At 43.5% G+C, this 17,091-nt stretch overlaps 1 protein-coding gene across 3 annotated transcripts in view; it reads right to left on the reverse strand.

The window, feature by feature from the left end:
- LOC112263410 (glutamate receptor ionotropic, delta-2) overlaps positions 1-17,091 on the reverse strand; it is a 542,976-nt gene that overhangs the window by 10,439 nt on the left and 515,446 nt on the right. For all 3 annotated transcript variants that reach the window (XR_006084700.1, XM_024439586.2, XM_042330707.1), the window contains exon 15: positions 2,230-2,470. Coding sequence is in view for 2 of the 3 variants with exons in the window: in XM_024439586.2 (XP_024295354.2) it covers positions 2,230-2,470 (241 nt within the window). In the remaining variant the exon portion in view is untranslated. The remainder of the gene's footprint in view (positions 1-2,229; positions 2,471-17,091) is intronic.

Here is a 17,091-nt window from a genome sequence, read left to right on the forward strand (position 1 = left end):
ATAGGACTATTTGAGTGCTAAATTAAGTGATGTGATAATCACATTGATTTCTCAATGCTCTCCATTACAAAGACCTTGAACCCCAGGCACCGACACACTGGTCAGTCAGGGTCCCTGTATTGAAGGTTAATAAAGATGGCAGGGGGCTACTGGGCTTCTTTGTATATGACCACTGGCCAGACAGGCTCACTAGTTAACCTGACACATGAAAGCTGTTGTGAGTGCAGGGGGTCATGGGTAGGGGGTAGAGGGGGATAGAAAGCTGAGGTGGGGTGCTATGATGGGGAACAGACTTGAGACGACACAGGCCTCGCTGCCTTGATCAAAAGCTTTCATTATTGTCGAGCTGAAGAGATGAAACAGACATTCTGTTGAGCACCCGGCTTCCTGTGGCGTGGCTATGATGTCGTGACCCAGTCAACAACACACAGCCACCAGCTGAGAGGACAGAATAGGAGGGGATAGGAGAGGTGGGAAGGGAAGGAGAGGAGAGCACGGCAGAGGGGTTATTGATGAGGGTGTGTGCATGGTTGGTTGTGGCTTGATAGGTGGGTTGAGAGGGATCTCGGCAACATAGGAAATTAAATGTGAAATAAAAAAAATGTATAATGTTAATGGAGTAAACTATTATTTTACTGGTAAACTGACCCTCATTCTAAGATTTACTTTGCTTTATTACAAAATGCATTTTCAAACAAATTATCCTAAATTAGTGCCACTCCATGGCTTGATTTAATTTGTGATTCTAATTTATACATGACTAATGAACACTAAATTGGGTATGACAATATTTATTTTCCATAATTGCATTACTCTCTGCTCGTTAGTACATTTGCATTTCACATCAGCTTTGCTGAGTAGGATTTCACAGTCCTCGAGTCTCAGGGACAATCATTTCCATAACCACTGTGCTTGGGTCTGGAAGTGATGAAAACGCCTTGGCTGTGCCTACCTGCTCATTAAGGTGGACGAGTGGAAGAAGAGATATGACAGAAAGAAAGATAGGAAAGATAAATTATTGTGCTTATGCATGGCTGTACCTTGTGTTAGCAATCAAATGTACAGGGGATATCAAAATTCAATACAGCCCTTTAACATGGGATACGTTTCTGTTTCAAGCTGGTGCGCCTTCTTCTCTATGACTCTATGGTGTTGTTAACACAAGAGTCTGCATTTATGTCTCTGGCCCGAAATGGACTGGACAGAGACACAAATGCCAGATGGACTGGTCCATCTTTAGCCTAGTGGGCCTGTCTAAATTGGGGTTTTGGCAGAATGGTCCTTATTTGAGGGCCACGAGGAAGAAAAAAGAACCAGTTTGTTAGAAATGCCTGCACTGATTTCTGGTCCCTGTCTGTCCCTGCCTCTGTCTGGGTTAGAGCAATCCCATAGGCTGTCTTTATGCGGCCATAAATATGTGGCATAAAAATACCTTATCTTTGAGGAATCAGACTTTCAAGGAAATATTTAGATAGCCACATTCCAAATGCAGTTTAAAGAGAACTGTTTGTCTTTTGAGTGAGTAACTGTTGCTGCAATTGAAGATGCTCATGGTGATTTAAGCCCTGAAACCATGACCTAGTCAGTGTAGCTTGTGTGAGCTTCCGGACCCTTTCGTTTTATGAATTTTACAAATACACTTGAAACTGGTGACATTTTACCCAAACCCCCTCATATACTACAGCATGTGTGCGTCCCAAATGGCACCCTATTCCCTATATAGTGTACTACTTTTAACCAGAGTCATATGGACCCTGGTTGTCCTTGTCAAAAGTAGTGCACTATATAGAGAACAGGGTGCCATTTGGGACGCATTCTATGTCATGTGCAGTCACAGTAACAGATGTCAGTTAAATTGAACCTCTTCTAAAAAGAGGTTTGTTCCCACGCCTTATGTAGTTCCAGTGTCATAGATGGAAAACCCTGGAGTGTGCCGGAGTTTCACTGTGTTCATCTTATCAAACGCCAAATGTTTGTTTATTGTCCGTCCTAACCAGCTAGCCAGGGGCAGCTTTGACATCACAGCAAGGGACAGACCACTTGACTAACAGGTTAACGACAGCTCTCCTCACTACGTACAAACATCTGTTACATTATGACACTGACAACATGTACAGTAGACATGACAACCATGACATGTATCCGGAAAACAGAATGTTAAAGTCAAGTGTTACCGAGACCCCCAGACACAGACCCCAACAACCACCCTGGCCTCCCCCACCTCCTCACCTCTTTGGAGGGGACTCGTGAGCCCTTCCTCCTTGTCCACCAGGTCTCCACCATGGCGATGAGACAGGAGAGCACCACACCCGCCGCCAGCACGCAGAACACGCCGGCAAAGCTGTGGATGTCCAGGGCGCTGCCGCGGTGTTTGGTGTGCACCGCAGAGTACAGGTCACACGGGCTGTCCCGGGGCCACCACTTCAGCTTCAGGATGTCCATGTCCCCGTTCTGCTGCAGCTCCAGGATCCTGACACACACACACAGATAGATGCACACACACGCGCACATGCACGCACGGACAGACAGACGGATGCGCGCACACAGATATACACACAAACAAACAAATTGAGTACAGATGTGTTATTGTCTGCAGGTGTATACAGGAATAGGGCAAAATCTACATTTCATTCAGATTGGACTGCATCACATTTTCTTCAGGATGTAGGTTATAATCTACTTGCCCTGAAGAGTAAGTAGCTTAGACTCCGTGCCATATTTATTAGGTACACCCATCTAGTACTAGGTCGAACCCCCCTTCGGGACACAAGGTTTGACATTCAAACGCTGCTCAATTGGTATCAAGGGAACTAACGTGTGCCAGGAAAACATTTCCCACACCATTACACCACCACCACCCGGTACAGTTGACACCAGGTGTAACAGTATAACTTTAGACCGTCCCCTCGCCCATACCCGGGCGCGAACCAGGGACCCTCTGCACACATCAACAACAGTCACCCCTTGAAGCATCGTTACCCATCGCTCCACAAAAGCCGCGGCCCAACCGATTGAAATGCTATTTAGCGCACACCACCGCTAACTAAGCTAGCTGTTTCACATCCGTTACACTCAAGTAGCTTAGACTCTGTGCCATATTTATTAGGTACACCCATCTAGTACTAGGACGAACCCCCCTTCGGGACACAAGGTGTGACATTCAAACGCTGCTCAATTGGTATCAAGGGAACTAACGTGTGCCAGGAAAACATTTACCACACCATTACACCACCACCACCCGGTACAGTTGACACCAGGCAGGATGGGGCCATGGACTCATGCTGCTTATGCCAAATCCTGACTCTACCATCAGCATGACGCAACAGGAACCGGGATTCATCCGACCAGGCAATGTTTTTCCACTCCTCAATTGTCCAGTGTTGGTGATCGTGTGCCCACTGGAGTTGCTTCTTCTTGTTTTTAGCTGATAGGAGTAGAACCCAGAGTGGTCGTCTGCTGCAAAAGCCCATCCATGACAAGGACTGACGAGTTGTGCTTTTCCAAGATGCCATTCTGCACACCACTGCTGTACTGCGCCGCTAGGTAGCCTAGTGGTTAGAGCGTTGGGTCAGTAACTGAATGGTTGCTGGATCAAATTCCTGAGCTGACAAAGTCAAAATCTGTTCTGAACAAGGCAGTTAACCCACTGTTCCCCGGTAGGCTGTCATTGTAAATAAGAATTTGTTCTTAACTGACTTGCCTAGTAAGAAAGATATATTTGCCTGTTTGTGGCCCACCTGTTAGCTTGCACAATTCTTCACATTCTCCTTTGACCATTCTCATCAACGAGCTGTTTTTGCCCACAGGACTGCCGCTGACAGGATGTTTTTTGTTAATTGCACCATTCTCTGTAAACCCCAGACACTGTCGTGCGTTTAAAGCCCAGGAGGCCAGACATTTACGAGATATGCCTGGCACCGACGATTATAACACGCTCAAAGTTGCTTAGGTAACTCGTTTTGCAACATTCTAACTTTAAACTGCATAGTAATTCAGAGCATGTGCAGACCAGCTGGCTGGACTGTTAACGGACATATTCCATCTCTCCCTTTCCCAGTCTGTTTTCCCCACTTGCTTCAAGATGTCCACCCTTGTTCCTGTACCCAAGAAAGCAAAGGTAACTGAACTAAATGACTATTTCCCCGTAGCACTCACTTCTGTCATCATTAAGTACTTTAAGGGGCTAGTTAAGGATCATCTAACCTCCACCTTACCAGACACCCTAGACCGACTACAATTTGCATAGCAGATCCACTGATGGTGCCATCGCCCTGCACACTGTCGTATTCCATCTGGACAAGAGGAATACCTATGTAAGAATGATGTTCATTGACTACAGCTCAGCTTTCAACACCATAATGCCCTCCAAGCTCATCACTAAGCTTGGGGCCCTGGGTCTGAACCTGGCCCTGTGCAACTAGGGCCTGGACTTCCTGACGGGCCACCCCCAGGTGGTGAAGTTTGGCAACCACACCTCCGCTACGCTGATCCTCAACACAGGAGCCCCACATGGTTGCATGCTCAGCCCCCTCCTGTGCTCCCTGTTCACCCATGACTGCTAGGCCATGCACGTCTCCAACTCAATCATCAAGTTTGCAAACGACACAACAGTGGTGGGCCTGATTACCAACAGCAACAAAACAGCCTACAGGGTGGTGAGGGCCCTGGCAGAGTGGTGCCAGGAATACAACAACCTTGTTTTCGTCTAGACAGAGGCATATAAACTGAGAGTCACAAGACATAGACTGACCAGGTGAAAGCTATGATCCCTTACTCATGTCACTTAAATCCACTTCAATCAGTGGAGATGAAGGCAAGGAGACAGGGTTAAAGAAGGATTTTTAAACCTTCAGACAATTGAGACATGGACTGTGTGTGTGCCATTCAGAGGGTGAATGGGCAAGACCAAATATTTAAGTAACTTTGAACGGGGTATGGAAGTAGGTGCCAGGGGCACCAGTTTGAGTGTGTCAAGATCTGCAACACTGCTGGGTTTTTCACACTCAACAGTTTCCCGTGTGTATCAAGAATGGTTCACCACCCAAAGGACACCCAGCCAATTTGACACAACTGTGGGAAGAATTGGAGTCAACATGGGCCAGCATCCCCGTGGAACACTTTCGACACCTTGTAGAGTCCATGCCATATCTATGACTCTGGCTAGACTAAAAGAAGGTTTTTGTATTCAAAAGGCAAGCACTGAGTATGACTTCATTCATTCATTCACATTGTATGATGATCTGAGGGTTGAATCTCAATTGTATTTCCTGGATTCCTCTCATCCTCTCTCCTCACCTCATTCTCAAAACACATTGGAGGTCAGAGAAGGAACCTTGACTCTTCTCCTCCAATGCGAGGGAGGACACTAGGACTCAAGAAAATACATGAGATTCACCCTGATTCTCTGCAGTTGTTTGAATGGTCCTCAAACACTAGAGGGCAATATTGGACAAATAATGATGCCACAGACTGACAGCTGTATTAACCTGTCAAAATAATTCTAAGAAATATGAATATGTTTTGTAGCAGAGTGTTATTACTTTTCTCTAATGACGTTATGCTGTCCAGCTAAGCAAATTAACAATGACATCCAATAAAAACCCTCAAAGGTTGATTGGAGCCTTCTGTTAATTTACAGAACTATATTTCAGAGGTCTGGCTTGCGGTATCGCAGGAAACAAAATTAACAGCACACACACACACACACACGGACAAAGACACACGAGTGACTTGAATGACAACACTTATCTTTGACTGTGCCTCTACAAAGTATAACAAATAAAAATGTTGCCAAAGTATCTCAAATGCAAATGTAGTATAACGGTAGTTTACACAATTAGAAAATGAATAATAGCAGAGGAGCATATCTTATTTCAATAACATATAATTCTATATTATAGACATTATTTTAACCTCTTTAACCTCTGCTACAAAGGCACATAGAACTGTAAGGTCTGATTTGGGATTACTATTGGGAGACTAAGGGATCTTATTTAGATAAGGCCCACATAACAGATGACTCAGATGTTGGCTCAGATGGAATGAAAAAGAGGAATAGATGCTAGTGAAACGTCCAATCAGAAACAGAGACTTGATAAGCTGTAGACCATACTATCTACCTAGAGAGTTTTCATCTGTATTCTTCGTAGCTGTCTACATACCACCACAGACCAATGCAGGCACTAAGACCACACTCAATGAGCTGTATACCGCCATAAGAAAACAGCAAAACACTCATCCAGAGGCAGCGCTCCTAGTGGCCGGGGACTTTAATGCAGGGAAACTTAAATCTGTTTGACCTCATTTCTATCAGCATGTTAAATGTGTAACCAGAGGGGGGAAAACTCTAGACCACCTTTGCTCCACACACAGAGACACGTACAACTCTCCCTCACCCTCCATTTGGTAAATCTGACCATAATTCTATCCTCCTGTTTCCCGCTTACAAGCAAAAATTAAAGCAGGAAGCACCAGTGACTTGGTCAATTAAAAAAACGGATAAAATGAAGCAGATGGTAAGCTACAGGACTGTTTGCTAGCACAGACTGGAATATGTTCCGGGATTCTTCCGATGGCATTGATGGCTTCATCAATAAGTGCATCAATGACGTCCCCACAGTGACTGTACATACATACCTCAACCAGAAACCATGGATTACAGGCAACATCAGCACTGAGCTAAAGGGTAGAGCTGCCACTTTCAAGGATTGGGACCCTAACTCAGAAGCTTAGAAGAAATCCCGCTATTCCCCATCAAACAGGCAAAGCGTCAATGCAGGACAAGATCGAATCATACTACACCGGCTCCAACACTCGTCGGATGTGGCAGGGCTTGCAAACTATTATTGTACTACAAAGGGAAGCACAGCCGAGAGCTGCCCGGTGACACGAGCCTACCAGACGAGCTAAATGACTTCTATGCTAACTTCGAGGCAAGTAACACAGAAACATGCAAGAGAACACCAGCTGTTCCAGACGACTGCGTGATCACGCTCTCTGCAGCCGATGTGAGTAAGACCTTTAAGCGGGTCAACATTCACAAGGCCGTAGGGCCAGACGGATTACCAGGACATGTACTCCGAGCATGCGCTGACAAACTGGCAAGTATCTTCAATGACATTTTCAACCTCTCCCTATCTGAATCTGTAATACCAACATGTTTCAAGCAGACCACCATAGTCCCAGTGCCCAAGAACATTAAGGTAACCTGCCTAAATTGCTTCCGACCCGTAGCACTCACATTATCCCAGAAACCCTATACCCACTCCAATTTGCATACCGCCAAAACAGATCCACAGATGATGCAATCTCTATTGCACCCCACACTGTCCTTTCACACCTGGACAAAAGGAACACATATGTGAAAATACTATTCATTGACTACAACTCAGCATTCATCGCCATAGTGCCCTCAAAGCTCAACACTAAGCTAGGACCCTGAGACTGAACACCTCCCTCTGCAACTGATGGGCCGTCCCCAGGTGGTAAGGGTAGGTGACAACACATCCACCACGCTGATCCCCCCTCAGGGGTGTGTGCTCAGTCCCCTCCTGTACTCCCCGTTCACTCATGACTGCACAGCCAGGCACGACTCCAACACCATCATTAAGTTTGCCGATGACACAACAGTGGTGTTCCTGATCACCAACAATGACAAGACAGCCTACAGGGAGGTTGTCAAAGACCTGGCCGTGTGGTGTTAGGACAACAACCTCTCCCTCAATGTGATCAAGACTAAGGAGATGATTGTGGACTACAGGAAAAGCAGGGCCAAGCACTCCCCCATTCTCATCGACGTGGCTGTACTGGAGCAGGTTGAGAGCTTCAAGTTTCTTGGTGTCCAAATCACCAACAAACTAACATGGTCCAAGCCCACCAAGACAGTCGTGAAGAGGGCACAACAAAACCTATTCCCCCTCAGGAGACTGAAAAGATTTGACATGGGTCCTCAGATCTTCAAAAGGTTCTACAGCTGTACCATCGAGAGCATCCTGACTGGTTACATCACTGCCTGGTATGGCAACTGCTTGGCCTCCGACCGCAAGGCACTACAGAGGGTAGTGCGTACGACCCAGTACATCACTGATGCCAAGCTTCCTGCCATCCAGGACCTCTATACCTGGCGGTGTCAGAGGAAGGCCCAAAAAAATGTCAAAGACTCCAGCCACCCTAGTCATAGACTGTTCTCTCTGCTACCGCATGGCAAGCGGTACCAGAGCGCCAAGTCTAGGTCCAAGAGGCTTCTAAACAGCTTCTACCCCCAAGCCGTAAGACTCCTGAACATCTAATCAATTGGCTACCCAAACTACTTGCATTGCCCCCCTCTTTTATGCTGCTGCTACTCTCTGTTATTATCTATGCATAAGTCACTTTAATAACTCTACCCACGTGTATATATTACCTCAATTATCTCGACTAACCGGTGACCCCCGTGCACATTGACTCTGTACCCGTACCCCCTGTATATTGCCTCGCTATTGTTATTTTACTGCTGCTCTTTAATCACTTGTTACTTTATTTCTTATGTTTTTAGGTATTTTTCTTAAAACGGCATTGTTTGTTAAGGGCTTGTAAGTAAGCATAAGTAAGCTCTACACCTGTTGTATTCGGCTCATGTGACAAATAAAATTTGATTTGATTTTTGATTTGATTTGATATTGGAAGAAATGTCATCTTGATTAATCAAAGTCAGTCCTAGATTTGAGCTTTGACGATTGATACTGTAGTTGTTATGCCGCCGACAAAGACAGGTCCGAAAAGGAAAACAATGGAAAGAGGGATTGCACTCAATCTAATGGAATGGAATGAGGGAGATACCTCAGTTATCAAAATGCAGACAGCAATTCCGTCAAATATATTCAATTCCATCAATCTCGGAAGTATTCCAAGTGCTCAGATTTTCCAGTATGGGTTTTTGCTTGCTTTTCAATATTTCAGAATACTTCATTGTCCTCTATTTCCCTTACAGTGCACAGAAATGTGTGTTTTGCTCTTTAACCCAACCCCCCGTCACACGCACGCACACAGACACATACGATAGATGCATTTTAGTAGCTTAAAAGAAAAGAACTGGAAAAAAAGTGATTATACTTTAGAGTAAACAAAAGACTTGAGATCGTGGCCAAAGAAGATTGGTCAATGTGGAAAGCTACCCTAAGAGCTTAGTCGTTTATCACTGCTTTCATGCACTAAGTGGAGTAATATGATAACATTTTTCTGTATGTTTTATCTCTGTGGAAATGTTGCTCTTTTATTGCCATGTTTTGCTCCAAAACAGACAGATCACATCAAGTTGTTCATTTACATTTTAGTAATTTAGCACACACTCTTATCCAGACCGACTAGGGTTAAGCACCTTGCTCAAGAGCACATTGACAGATTTTTCACCTAGTCGGCTAGGGGATTCGAACCAATGACCTTTCGGTTACTGGCCCAACACTCTTAACTGCCACCCTATGTTTACCTCATGTAGTATATACAGAATAAGACATGTTTCTATTTACATAAAAAAAATATTTATTCTATTGCAACTACTATTAAGATCTGTCTCCTACGCATCTGGTGTACTCACAGCACACTGTGACTTCCAAATAGAATACAAGTTATTTTTCCACTATGTGTTTCCATTAGCTACCATGAACCACACAGGCAATACAAAAGAAGCGCCCCCTCCTCACCCCAATTATACTATATATGTCACCGCACGGTAAAATGGAGTGATGGAGCGGGAACAGAGCAATGGAGGGCTTGCGTTCCCCCTGGCTCTGTGCAGTGGTGACAGGAGGTATCATCCCAACAGATGAGCTCCAACTGGGGCTAGAGAAATGTCACCTCCAAGGTGACTGGATGGCTGATCTGGGCCTGTACACAATAAGAACAGCCTTGTCCCTCTCAACCACCGTGTCATTCCAGTGACTGGATCAGGGGTTCACCAATGTGTCACTTGGGGTTAGTTATAAAATGTGTGCCTGTGTGTGTGCGCAGTAGGTTGGTTGGTATTTTCATCTTTCAGGCTCTGCATGACCTGGGCTGTAGAGAACTCTGAATAGTGACCTAGCTCTAGTCCATAACCGATTGTAAAGGGCTGATCACTCTTACTCATGCTCTCTGGTGACAACACATGCACACACACGCGCGCGCACACACACACACACTTCATGACATCACTTCATGACATCACAGTGTTGCCGAGGAGTTCCGTGTTGTTAGGCCAAGCTCTCATTCCAGGAAAATGATCTAATGTCACACATGTAATGTATGCAGTCTATTGACATGTTTCTATCACTGGAGGTAGGTGGGAAGTTCTGTACAGTCTCACGTCAGAATTAGACGTCCATCCATGTTTCTCAAATGTCAAATTTCAAAGATGTACCAAAGGTTTGGGATAGGCTTCAAACCAAAATATAAAAAACAACTTTCTATCGATGGATTCGAACTTGGAATCAGAGGCAGATGCTTACACCCATCCCTGTCCACAACACCCTAGCAAAACCGAAACATACTTGAAGGTAACACTGTTGCCCCTAGTGGCCGTTTCCACGTCATCTCCCGATGTCCTCAGACCTGGATAGACGTCTAATATTGACTTGTATCACGGGTAACCTGGCTGCTGTATCAACCAGCCTCTCTGCCTCCTGGGCTCTGCATGGCGATTAGTGTGGACTACTGGAGCTGTTTCCAAGGCAACCAGCTGCTGCAGAAATGATCATACGTTATCAGATGGTTTTGACAGAGGCAGACAAACTACCATACTTTATAGGACTAAAGAGAAGACAAGAAAAAATACAAATAAAAGAAAAAAGGAAAAGCAGAAATTCCACGGTGATGCAAACAAATTATAACATCTGAGATGCTACATTTCAGTTGAACACAGACAAAGGCACATACAACCCACATTCAAAGACACACACACACACACACACACACACACACACACACACACACACACACACACACACACACACACACACACACACACACACACACACACACACACACACCGTGATAAATCTGGGGTCCAGAGTCTTTAAACCAGAATTGTGTCTCAGGTTCGTATCCATAGGCAAATTGCTTCTCAAGGAGACAGATCATTAAATTAAGGTACTCTAGGGCCCCAGACATCTTCAATATCAGGAGTTTGAGCTACTCCCCTCAGGTTGACAATACTTGGCACCAGCGCATAAAAATAATAGAGCCAAACATTTGTTTATCCCAGAGGCAATAAGGCTTCTAAATGACAAACACGAGTAGGTCCAGCAGGCAGGCCTTTAGTTGATACTGTAGTCCAATGTTTCCCAACTCCAGTCCTCGAGATGTCCAAACAAATGTTTGTGCTGTTGTGGGTGGACTAACCCACCCTTGATTCAACTCATCGAGGTCTTGATGATTGGTTGGCAAGTGTGCTTGTCCAAGACTACAAAAAGTGTGTACCGTTGGGGTACTCAAGGACTGGAGTTGAGAAACACTGCTGTAGTCGATAGTGTACACATGTGTATTGTGTTCAGAATAATTAGGATTCCCACATGAACTGCACTTTGTCTACCCTCACTCGTTGTATTTATTGTTTGTAATAATTGTTTATTGTCTTTTGTCTACGCTTGATAAGCATGTGTTTAATGTATGCACAGAGCCGCACCCAAAATGTCCCCATGTGGATAATAAATTCATTATCTTATCGTATTCTGCTCTTATCTTATCTCTAGTTATAACCTATGCAAGAGGGTGCAACCTTGTTCCACTGCATCCAAACTTTAGAAGAAACAATTCAATCTGACAAAGAAATAGCAAAAACAGGGAACGTTCCAGTATGTTCCATCTGGGGGAATTTCTGACAACATGGTTACACAATGTGAAAAAAGGAGAGAAACTGTTCTAAAATGAGCTCCTTGCAGAAAGTGAACTCTGAGTAGCAACTCCTTAGGACAAGGGAGGCGTGACGGCCATGGTACTAATCCCACACAGCCAGCCAAACCGTGTTCTCACTGTCTGCTACCTCCAAAGAGCTTGTCTTCACAATGCCACTCATGCCCATTCCAGATTCACAGTCACAAATCATCATAATTAGTGGTACAATTAGGCCACTACAACAATCGAATCACACAGAGCGGTATGAGAGGGGGAAAAGATTCCAGAGAGCTTCAGGTTTTTTTAGCCGTATGTATAAGGGATAAGCATGGTATACGGTGTACCTAGTCCAATGAAATGCGTACATGCAGGTTCCTTCTCAACAGTTACATTTTTACCTTTGTTTAACTAGTCAAGTCAGTTAAGAAAAAAATCTTATTTACAATGAGGGCCTAGGAACAGTGGGTTGACTGTTTGGTTCAGGAGCAGAACAACAGATTCTTACCTTGTCAGCTTGGGGTTTTGTTCAAGCAACCTTTTGGTTGGTGGCCCAACACACTAACCACTAGGCTACCTGCCCCCCAAACGCAAGAACAATAAGAAATAGTACAAAATAAGAATACGAACAGAAAGCAAATGGCTAACTACCTAACTGCATAGCATGTTTGGTGATGAATACATATCTCTACTACATTTGCAATATATTTGTATCTAGCTGATCAAATCTCAGTCAGCTACAAGAATATGATTTCTAGAACTTTGAACAAATCCCTATATAACATACAAGCCATCTTAGGTCACAAACCGTACTTGCAAATGTATTTTGACAGTGTAGCGACCCATTTATGGGGATGAAGCAAACAACTGAGGGAATCTCTGATAAGATAGCAGAAATGTCAACTACTCATTCATTAAATCCCACTTATGGGTTTTAATGAGAGTTTCAGGGGGCGTGAGTTTGTCTAATGTTGATGGACGGGGACTGTAAGTGACAGTTCTGTCGTTGTTCCAGATGACGAGAGGTTGACAATGTCAGGTGTCGATCTCATTCTCACCGCTGCCACAGTGGAGCCTCCACAAAATCAAGTAATTTCCACAAACTGGAAATCGACCCCGAAAGACGCGCACATGCACAGAGCGCCATGGACCCTCAAGATCTAAGAAGAACACTGTCACTCACTGTGCCATTGGTGGCTAAATGCCATTACTAGGGTCCAATAGTTTGGATTGTGTTTCTGGAATCAGTGTCGGTGGAGCCCTCCCAAAGTGGTGAGGACTTTGGGAGGGCTCCACCGACACTGATTCCAGAAACACAATACAATTCAAGTAATAGTTTCCTGGCAAAGCATTCCCATCTCTTTTAGGCAATTTAACCTCTACGGGAACGTTGTCCCTCCACTCCACTGCACTGTCCAATTTACAGTAGCTATTACAGTGAAAAAAATATCATGAAAATGTTTGAGGAGAGTGCATAACAACAACAAAAACTTTTATCACGGCAACTGGTTTGATACATTCACCTCTGAAGGTAAATATTGTACTTACATTGAGTAATCTTGCTCTGATTTGTCATCCTGAGGGTCCCCAGAGATAAAATGTAGCATAGTTCTGTTTGATAAAATCTATTTTTATATTCAAATATAGGAACAGGGCTCTAAAGGTTGAACCCCTGCTGTTTCTCTTGCATTTCAAAGATGATGGAACAAAAAAATTAATTTAAAAAAGCATGTTTTTTTGTTTGTATTATCTTTTACCAGATCTAATGTGTTATATTCTATTAATTTCACATTTCCACAAACTTCAAAGTATTTCCTTTCAAATGGTATCAAGAATATGGATATCCTTGCTTCACATCCTGAGCTCCAGGCAGTTAGATTTGGGTTTTATGTCATTTTAGGCAAACATTGAAAAAAATAGGAATATGGTCGATACCTGTATTGTTCAGACCCTTCTGCTTTTTACACATTTTGTTACATTACAGCCTTATTCTAAAATGGATTTTACATTTTTTATCCTCAGCAATCTACACACACTACCTCATAATGACAAAGTGAAAACAGGTTTTTAGACATTTTTGCAAAAACAGAAATACCTTATTTATGTAAGTATTCAGACCCTTTGCTATGAGACTCGAAATTGAGCTCAGGTGCATCCTGTTTCCATTGATCCTCCTTGAGATGTTTCTAAAAATTGATTGGAATCCACCTGTGGTAAATTCAATTGATTGGACATGATTTGGAAAGGCACACACCGGTCTATATAAAAAGGTCCCACAGTTGACAGTGAACCAAACCATGTGCTCGAAGGAATTGTCTGTAGAACTCCGAGACAGGATTGTGCCGAGGCACAGATCTGGGGAAAGGTACCAAAACATTTCTGTAGCATTGAAAGTTCCCAAGAAAACAGTGGCCTCCATCATTCTTAAATGGAAGAAGTTTCGAACCACAAAGCCTGAATGCCAAGCGTCATGTCTGGACGAAACCTGGCACCATCCCTACAGTGAAGTATGGTGGTGGCAGCATCATGCTGTGGGGATGTTTTTCAACGGCAGGGACTGGGAGACTAGTCAGGATCGAGACAAAGATGAACAGAGTAGTACACAGAGATCCTTGATGAAAACCTGCTCCAGAGTGTTTAGGACCTCAGACTGGGGCAAAGATTCACCTTCCAACATGACAACGACCCTAAGCACACAGCCATGACAACGCAGGAGTGGCTTCGGGACAAGTCTCTGAATGTCCTTGAGTGGCCCAGCCAGAGCCCAGACTTGAAACCGATCGAACATCTCGGGAGAGACCTGAAAATAGCTGTACAGCGACGCTCTCCATCCAACCTGACAGAGCTTGAGAGGATCTGCAGAGAAGAATAGGAGAAACTCCCAAAATACAGGTGTGCCAAGCTTGTAGTGTAATACCTAAGAAGACTTGATGCTGTAATCATTGCCAAAGGTGCTTCAACAAAGTACTGAGTAAAGGGTGTGAATACTTTTTTAAATGTCATATTTCAGTTTTAAAACATTTATAAATGAGCAAAAATGTCTAAAACGATGTTTTGTTTTATCATTATGGGGTATTGTGTGTAGAATGATGAGGAAAAAAATGAATTCATCAATTTTAGAACAAGGCTATAATGTAACAAAAACTGGAAAAAGTCAAGGGGTCTGAATACTTTCCGAATGCACTGTATGTATGATTGTGTGGCTGTGTGTGCATGCTGCTGCTATTTAAGTGCTTGGCTCATAGGGTTCTCACCTGAAATCAGTAGTTTTCATCGAATTCCTGAAAACTGCAGCATTCTGACTTTGTCTACGCTATATCTGGATGATCAACTCAGTCTGGGTACCACACATCATTACCAGCACACTATATATACACATCAATGTATGGTGGCACAGTGACTCACACTCTCTCCGGTAAGTGGCAAACATGACTTCTCTCTGGGAACTGTTTCTTCTGGGTTGTTTGATTCTATCAAGGTGAACAACAAGATGTATTTGTGATGAGTAATGTAATGGCAGTACTCTATCAACGACACCCCCACCACCAACCCCACCCCCCCACCTTCTCAAGAAGGACAGCGGAGAGCAAGGTGCTATTAGGGGAAGTGGATAGAACCCTCACTGTCAGAGTAGTGCCCCACACCTACACACCTACACACGCACACACATACACTCTCTCTCTTTCCACAATGTTAAAGCAGATCAATTCTATTTAATCTTAATTACTTGTTAGGGACTTGGTCCCTGTGGCGGGATCAAATCAGCGGAAATTTTAGAGCGCCACCTATAGTTTTCGATAAAACTCAAACTTTCATTAAAACACACATGCAAGGTACTGAATTAAAGCTACACTCGTTGTGAATCTAGCCACCTAGTCAGATTTGTAAAATGCTTTTCGGCAAAAGCATGAGAAGCTATTATCTGATAGCATGCACCCCCCAGAATACCAGACCGTCAACAAAACAACAGATTTTGCGGTAGCCGGCGCTACCCAAAACGCAGAAATAAAATATAAAACATTCATTACCTTTGACGAGCTTCTTTCTTGGCACTCCTATATGTCACATAAACATCACAATTGGGTCTTTTTCCCGATTAAATCCGTCATTGTATACCCAAAATGTGATTTGCTGAAGACCGGTCTGATCCAGAAAAATGCCCCTTTACAAGACTTTTTAAAATGACAAAAGTTGCCTATAAACTTTTACAAATCACTTCAAACTACTTTTCTAAACCAACTTTAGGTATTAATAAACGTTAATAATCTATCAAATTGATCACGGGGCGATCTGTTTTCGATAGCAGCAAGTCTTGAAATCATCTTCCATGTTTTCAATTTCACAACATCCTGTGGTGAGCCTAAAACAGGAAGGGCCTATACGTCATCTAACCAAGGATAAAGCAGACACAAAATGCCAGTACTGGCGACATCGTGTGGAAGCTGTAGGCGTTTACAGGGGATCCTCATGTATTTATTTTCGCCTTAGACAATACATTGACTGGCGGATGAATATTATTTTTGTGTTTTTGGTGAACAGTTTTTCGAAGGATTTTTACTCCTAAACACGTTATGTTATAGCCACAGACACGATTTAACCAGTTTTAGAGACTTCAGAGTGTTTTCTATACACACACACTTATCATATGCATATACTATATTCCTGGCATGAGTAGCAGGACGCTGAAATGTTGCGCGATTTTTAACAAAAAGCTGCGAAAATTCGCAGCCTCCTTAACAGTTTTTAATACACTGGGAACTGTAAACGGTGAAATATTTTGTGAGTAGACTGGAGACCAAAACAATACCCTGTGCACTTGCACAGGCTCCCACTCTAATTACACACAAAATCACTGGCTATTTGACTGACTATTGATATCTTGGCAATGTTTTGTCTCCATTGTCTTTCAGGACATGAAATTCTGATTGACAAGGCCAACAAAACCCTTGGAGATATCCGTGTTTTTTATTCAAACGCAATATCAACCCCAAGCTATTCCATGCCTTCAAATAGTTGAGGGAATGTTGGCACAGTTTGATAATAAATACTGATGATCAGTATATCCCTAATCAGTAACGTAATTTTAGGATTACCCAAATCTTGTATGACTTACTTTTAGATGACTTTCCACTTAAGAGGCATTAGAAGACATAACGGATCCATCAAACACATTTGGTGTGTCATCAGAGCAGCTCACAGATTACTGCACCTGTACATAGCCCATCTATAATTTAGCCCAAACAACTACCT

Source organism: Oncorhynchus tshawytscha, linkage group LG12, assembly GCF_018296145.1.
Source record: "Oncorhynchus tshawytscha isolate Ot180627B linkage group LG12, Otsh_v2.0, whole genome shotgun sequence".
Lineage (NCBI taxonomy): Eukaryota > Metazoa > Chordata > Actinopteri > Salmoniformes > Salmonidae > Oncorhynchus > Oncorhynchus tshawytscha.